Source organism: Vombatus ursinus, unplaced genomic scaffold (genome assembly GCF_900497805.2).
Source record: "Vombatus ursinus unplaced genomic scaffold, bare-nosed wombat genome assembly UNPS02010822.1, whole genome shotgun sequence".
Taxonomy (NCBI): domain Eukaryota; kingdom Metazoa; phylum Chordata; class Mammalia; order Diprotodontia; family Vombatidae; genus Vombatus; species Vombatus ursinus.
In genome coordinates, this window is record NW_020950600.1 from 2553130 (window position 1) to 2559787 (window position 6658).

General features: G+C 55.4%; 1 protein-coding gene across 1 annotated transcript in view; it reads left to right on the forward strand.

Annotated features, from left to right (window-relative positions):
- WDR62 (WD repeat domain 62) overlaps positions 1 to 6658 on the forward strand; it is a 36725-nt gene that overhangs the window by 25772 nt on the left and 4295 nt on the right. Inside the window, exons 19-26 of the mRNA XM_027855364.1 lie at positions 1858 to 1980; positions 2364 to 2497; positions 3050 to 3102; positions 3629 to 3844; positions 3999 to 4132; positions 4872 to 4990; positions 5443 to 5580; positions 5680 to 5811. Of these exons, the coding sequence (XP_027711165.1) occupies positions 1858 to 1980; positions 2364 to 2497; positions 3050 to 3102; positions 3629 to 3844; positions 3999 to 4132; positions 4872 to 4990; positions 5443 to 5580; positions 5680 to 5811 (1049 nt within the window). The remainder of the gene's footprint in view (positions 1 to 1857; positions 1981 to 2363; positions 2498 to 3049; positions 3103 to 3628; positions 3845 to 3998; positions 4133 to 4871; positions 4991 to 5442; positions 5581 to 5679; positions 5812 to 6658) is intronic.

The following is a 6658-nucleotide window of genomic DNA, read 5'->3' on the forward strand; positions in this document are numbered from 1 at the left end:
TTTTATAGTTGGTTTAAAACAATGTCAATGTGCGTGGTTTCATTTGAACCTCATGACAGTTGACCGACTGACCGGTGTGGATATATCTGTGAAAACTCTGAGGTGCTGTGGGGCCCACGTGGGGGCCATGGGCAGCATACAGGGACCCAGCACAGCTATATGTGCCATAGCAAAGGCTCCTGCGACCAGTGGGGATGTTCTCCAGGTAGCTCTTACACAGTAGCCATGTGGACAGAGCACCCTGAACCTGGTGGGTGCATCCAAGGTGGGGAGTCCTGGAACCTGTGCAGCTGTTCCCAGCGTGTCCCTCCTGTGCTCTGCAGCTCAGGCACCAAAGTGCCAAAAAAGTGCCAAAGCTAGTGGCTGCTGCAGGGGTGTCTACTTTTACTCTGCATAGTATGGACATGCCTCGGCTCATTCTCAGGGATTTGCATCTTTTGTTATTGTTGTTGTTCAGTCAATTTTTCAATCGTATCTGACTCTTCGTGACCCCATTTGCGGTTTTCTTGGCAAAGATACTGAGGGGTTTGCCATTTCCTTCTCTAGTTCATTTTACACATGAGGAAACTGAGACAAACAGGGTAAAGTGACTTGCCCCAGGGTCACACAGCTAGGAAGTATCTGAAACCAGATTTAAACTCTGGAAGATGAGTCTTCCTGACTCCAGGCCCAGTTCTTTATGCACTATGGCACAACCTAGCTGTCCCAATGGTGCTCATGGGAGGAAACAGAATGAGTTCTTGTTTGTCAAGGTTTTCAGTGTCATGGTCTTACGATGGAGCTGCCCTCTGACATGAGGTTGCTGAGCTTCCTTAGAATATTTTCAGGGAATTAAAGTTTAGACTTCTCAACTGGGAGAAAAAAGACCCTAAAAATTCAAAGGGTGGGAGAGAGGATGAGATTGAATTTGACTTTGATTTCTGGCCATGTTCTAGAATATATTATTAAAGGGATAATTTGTAAACATTTAGAAAGGAAAGCAGCATCACCAAGAGCCAGCAGCTTAGGCCAATTTAACATCGTGTCCCCTTTTGGCAGGTCATCAGCTTGGTAGAGGAAGGGCACGCTATTGACCTTGCACTCCTGGATTTTGGCAAAGCATTTGGCAAAGGCTCTTGTGCTCTCTCGGGGGACAAGGTCCCACGTAGGGGTTAGGGGACAGGGCAGTTAGGATCCAACCTGGCTGAACGAATGAACCCAAAGAGTAGTCCTGAAAGGCAGCTGTCAGCCTGGAGGGAGGAGGCCTCAAGTGGCCTGTCCAGAGCTGGCCCTCCAGTCTTATTGAGAATTGTTGTCTCTACCTTGGAGGATGGCACTGGCAGTGTACTTAGCAAACAGGCCACTACCGCAGAGCCTGGAAGACCAACTAGGGGGACACCTAGCTGGCACTCAGGTTACCTGTCGAGGGTCACAGAGGCCTTTATATGTAGGATCCCATGGGGGCCTCTCTCCTCCTTCAGATGAGGTAGGTGAGGTGTGAGGGGGTTTAGATGGTCACACAGCATCAGAAGCAGGATTTGAACCTGGATCCCTCTCGTCCAGAGCTCTTTCCACTGGGCCATCCTGCTTCTTGGTCTTTGAATGTCTTGAGCTCTCCCCTCACCCCACCCCTTTCTCTCTCCTTTGTCCGATGACCGTAAGATACTTCCATCTGACTCAGAGCTGAGCCCTCTTAGATGCTGTCACCCTCCCCACCTTAAAATGGGAGCTCTTGGGGAGCAAGGACTGTCCTCAGCAGAGTGCTTTGTGCACAGTGAGCATTCCAGCAGTTCTTCAGTCCTTTTCCTCCTCCTTGTCCTTTTCTCTCCCCCTTTACCAGTCTGCTCACTTCTTGCCTGGTCTTTCCCTCTCCTCCAGTTGTGTATTTATCTGGCAGCTGGGCCCAGAGATCACCAACTGCATGAAACAGCACTTGATGGAAATCGATCACATTGATCAGCAGAAGAAAATGAAAGAGACAAAGTGGAGCAGCCAGCTGAGGTGGGTGGCTCCTGCTCCAGCCGCCTCTGTCTCACGAGGTTGGGAGCCAGGGGCTCACGGTGGCCCCGAAAGTGGTGGCCCCGGGTCTGAGGGCTAGAAAGGGGCTCATTGCTCTTTCTTTGTCCCTTGGGACGCAGCTTGTGAGACAGTAGCTGTGAGACAAGCAGTATGTTGGACAGACCTAGCCTATCCCTTCCTCTGGTCCTTTGTGCCCTTCAGCCAGAGGCCGGGGCGGGGGAAAGGGATCTCAGACGAGGGTTTTCTGGGCCAGGGCTGAGCTGCTCAAGCTCAGGGGCGGCCAGGTTTCTGGGTTTGCCTGGCCGCGGTGGGGCAGCTTCAGGGAAGGTCCTGGAGCTGTCCCCTCCTCTGCCCTTTGAGTTCAGGCGGGAGACTTACGTGTCTGTGCCCAGTGGGCCTTGCTCCCTGAGCCCTGGAGAGCAGACGGAGGATGAGCTGGAAGAGGAGTGTGAGCAGCAGTTGCTGCTGAAGACCCCCACTAAAGACAGCTTTGAAACAGGCAGGTCCCCTCCCCTCACACCTGGGGCTTCCCCTCCCACCACCTGGGGCTCCTCATCTGTAAAAGGCAGCTGTTAGCCCGGCTGGCCCCTGACGCCCTCCAGGTCACTGCCATGTAATGACACCGCTCAGGGGCTCTAGCCTGGACCCCCAGCCTCAGTGCTCGGAGGTTTGCCCAGGGAGCTTAGCAAGAAGCTGCCAACAAGGCCCACTTCCTGCACTGGAAAGGTTTGTGTAGTGCCACAGAATTCCAGTGTTGGAAGGGCACTGGGTGGGCATCTGGTCTGCAGTACTCCAGCCTCTGCCCCACCTCTACCCAAAGCAGCTCCATCCCATTTCTCGGCAGCTGCTCATTTGGGGGAAGTTGTTCCGTCCCTCGTCCCCTGGGGGTAGGAGGACCCCCAAGCTCCTTTGTGCTTGGGTGGGGGGTTCCCTTTTGCTCTGTTGAGGACAGTGAGCCCCTGCTATTGTAACTCCTTTCCCCTCCTCTAGCCCCAGGGCTGGAGACATGGGGAGAGGATGTCTCCTGACCTTGAACTCTTTGGCTTTCTAGATCCCCGGTGCCTGCTGACCAATGGCAAGCTTCCTCTCTGGGCAAAGCGGTTGGTGAGTGCCGGTTTGGCTTGGTGGGGGCAGCTCCAGGCACTAGTGAGGGCCTTGCCTTGCTCCTGAGGCCCTCGCTTCTTTGCTGGCTGTTTGCTGGCTGTTTCTTGGCTTGGGGCTTATAGCCCCTCTAAAGTCCAGGGGCTGGAGAGGATCTGGCTCCCCTCAATCGCCCAGAGAACCTGGTCTGCTGCTCCTGCTAGGCAGGGGTGCCAGGGGGCACTAAGTCTCTTTAAAGAGTAGCACTGTCATCTTCATGGGTAGGTATGGTGCCAGAACCCAACATGAGGCCTTGAACAGAGTTAGGGCTTCATAGGTATCTGTTGCATAGTCAAAGAGGCTTAGCTGCTCTGGCAGCATGCCCAGCCTCCGGTCAGCAGGACTGAGGAGGAGGCCTGGCCAGCCGGGGTTTCCCACTCCTGGCTCTTGTTCTTCCCCCAGATAGAGGCCCTTGAGCATTCTGCTGGGAAATGAGTGGCTGAATAGTTGGCGGGCAGGGGCACAGCTGGCTGTTACTTTGTCTCTGTAGCTGGGGGACGATGACATGGATGGGGCCACATTCCATGCCAAGCGGAGCTACCAGCCTCATGGCCGCTGGGCTGAACGGGCTGACAGAGAGCCCATCAAGACCATTCTGGATGCCCGGGACCTGAACTACTATTTTAGCCCCGTGAACCCTGATATGCTGGATGACTCTGGCCTAGAGAAAGTGGAGCCAAAGAGTCTGGCCCAGCTGCTCACTGAGGTCAGTACCCCAACTCTGGGTTTGCTGGGCAGACTCAGACACAGGCTTTGGTGACCATACTAGGTTAGCCTGCTCTCTTCTCACCAGCTGGCCTACATGGAGGTCAGGCCTGGCTGGGCCTGTCCTCAGACCATGAGCTTCTGTCCCCCTTCAGACAGAGGGCCAAGAGGACCAAAGTCAGACAGAAGGTGGTTTCCGGCGTCCGGACTTCCTCCAATTGGATCTGGAGTCTTCTAAGACGAGTGACATCATCATTTACACCCTGGAGCCAGAGGCCATCCGGGACAGGTGTGCCTTTTCTTCTGGCACTAACTACTACTACTGCTGGTGGATCCTTTGGGGATGGTGGGGGTGGGCTTTGTCAGCTGGGCCCATGGGCTTCTGGATAGGAGGATGGCTCTGGGAGGGATGAGATCTGGAAGAGCGGTCTTACCCTCAGAGGGTGATGGGCAAGGAGTGAGCACCTGCTATGCGTGCTGCGTGCAAATCTCTGTCTGGGCCTTTTTCCTTCTCTGAGAGCTAGGGAGAGAATCTGCTTCTCCCAGTTTCACATCCCCACCACCCCTACACGTGAGAGTTCACAAAGCACTTTTCTCAAACATTTCAGAAGAGTTTGAGCAGTGTGGTGACTCCCTGGTGGTCCCACAGTCAGCCAGTACAAACGTAGATACAGGGCTGAAGCCTCAGCATTTCTGTCCCCTCGTCCAGCCTCCTTTCCTGGCTCCTTGTGGCCAGCCCCAGGAGGTGTTTCCCAGGACCCAGGAGGAAGGTGGCCCCTTTGGGAGATTGCCCAGTGAGCCTTGAGAAAGTACCAAGTACATCCTGGGCTCTGTGCTTGCAGTGAGGGGCATGGAGACCCAGGTGAACAATCTCTGCTCTTGAAGGTTTATGCTCACGTCAGGGGAGGCCTTCTAGCCCGAGGTAGACATCCATCTGGGGCACCTCTGATTGTCCCTAGGAGCAAGAAAGGTCAGTGGGGGAGCCCTCAGTGATAGCCTCTCCCTTGGGTTTTCTCCCTGCTTTCAAGTGAGTACCATCTGAAAGAAGTGGACATCTCCCCCTGTCAGCGGGGCAACGGTTATCTTCCAGTCAACTCGGTTCTGACTGGGCATCCGGACAGCCGGGCCCTGGAGCACCAGGCTGAAGGTAGGCACGAGGCCAACAGGCCCCTCTGCAGGGTGGAAGGGGCTCCTGGGGCTCCTGGGCTCTGCTGGTGTCTTGGCTGGGCCTTGTGCCCCTTCCCCAACAGAGTGCATAGTTGTCGAGTGGGAGAGGACCTGCCTCTGCCCCTCTGCCTCCCGGGGCTGAGCCTGTTCTTTGTAGGGGTGCTTCCTCAGTTGGCTGGCCAAAGTCTGTCGCTCTGCTCCTGACTTGGCATTAGCTTCCTTCAGGCTCTTCGTTGAGTTATTCAGGGCTCTTCCCAGCCTGGCAGTGCCCTGTGAGTGAGTGCTTTCTGCCCCTTCCCTCCTGCCGCTATGACTGGACTGCTCTGGGGGCTTCCAGAGCTTGTCTCCCTGGCCCGACTCAGGATTTGGTGATGCTGGCCTCACAGTGACTGGGCATCCCCAGTGAGGGTCCCCTGGGCCTGTTCCCTGCAGATGGCGAGTCACTGGAGTCCGAGGCTGAAACGGAAGTTGAGACTATTGACTTGGAAGGTGGCTTCAAAGCCATTCACTCCTCCCCCACCCAGCCCAAGGCGGAGAAGAACCCATTTGATCTGATCCCGCTAGTCCTAGGTGAGTCCCATCCTTTGGCTTGGGGCAGGGTGCTGGGAGGCATTCCTTTGCTCTACGAGGCCTGGCTCTCCTTTCTTGTTGTGCTGTTCTCGGACACAGAGAGCGCTTCGGAAGTGGAGCTCGTCAGATCCGAGGGGCCCATGGCCCCCAGCAGCTCTTTACCTCAGACACCAGAGCAGGAGAAGTTTCTTAGACACCATTTTGAAACCCTCACAGATGCCCATCCTGAAGGTAAGGCTTTTGGACTGCCCGGGGTGTGTCGGTCCTGATCTCCTCACACCTGGAGGACCAGGGACTGCTGCTCTCTGCGGGTGGGGATCGGAATCTGGGCCTCTTCCATCTTGGGAGGGCCTCATCTGGTCCACAAGTGGGACCAGATGCAGCACGGTGCCTGGCACGTAGTAATCACTTTGTAAGGGCTTGCCAGTTGATTGACTGTCAGTTTCTGCTTGCCTGGTTCTGTGGGGGATATTCTTTGGTCTGCTTCTTGCTTCCTGATAGATTCCTAAGAGCTAGTGGAGTGAAATGCCTCTGAGCACCAGGGAATGCTGGGCCTGTCAGTGTGGGAGAGTGGGAGGGCTGTTGACACTGGGAACCTGGTTGGATTCTTCTAGAAACAAGGCTGTACTTAGTGCCTTCCCCCCCCAAAAAAATAAACTCACTCTGGATTATTGCCAAGTGGAGCCCCTGGTTCAGCCAGGCTGTTGTCCTCACTCTCTCCCTAGGTTTAGCCAGGCTGCTGTCCTCACTGTCCCCATATTCAGCCGGGCTGCTGTCCTCACTCTCTCCCTTGGTCCAACTGGGCTACTGTCCTCACTCTCCTGGTTCAGCCAGGCTGCTGTCCTCACTGTCTCCCTAGGTTTAGCCGGGCTGCTGTCCTCACTGTCCCCACATTCAGCTGGGCTGCTGACCTCACTCTCCTGGTTCAGCCGGGCTGCTGTCCTCACTCTCTCCCTTGGTTCAACCGGGCTGCTGTCCTCACTCTCCTGGTTCAGCCAGGCTGCTGTCCTCACTGTCCTCGTATTCAGCCGGGCTGCTGTCCTTACTTTCCTGGTTCAGCCGGGCTGCTGTCCTCACT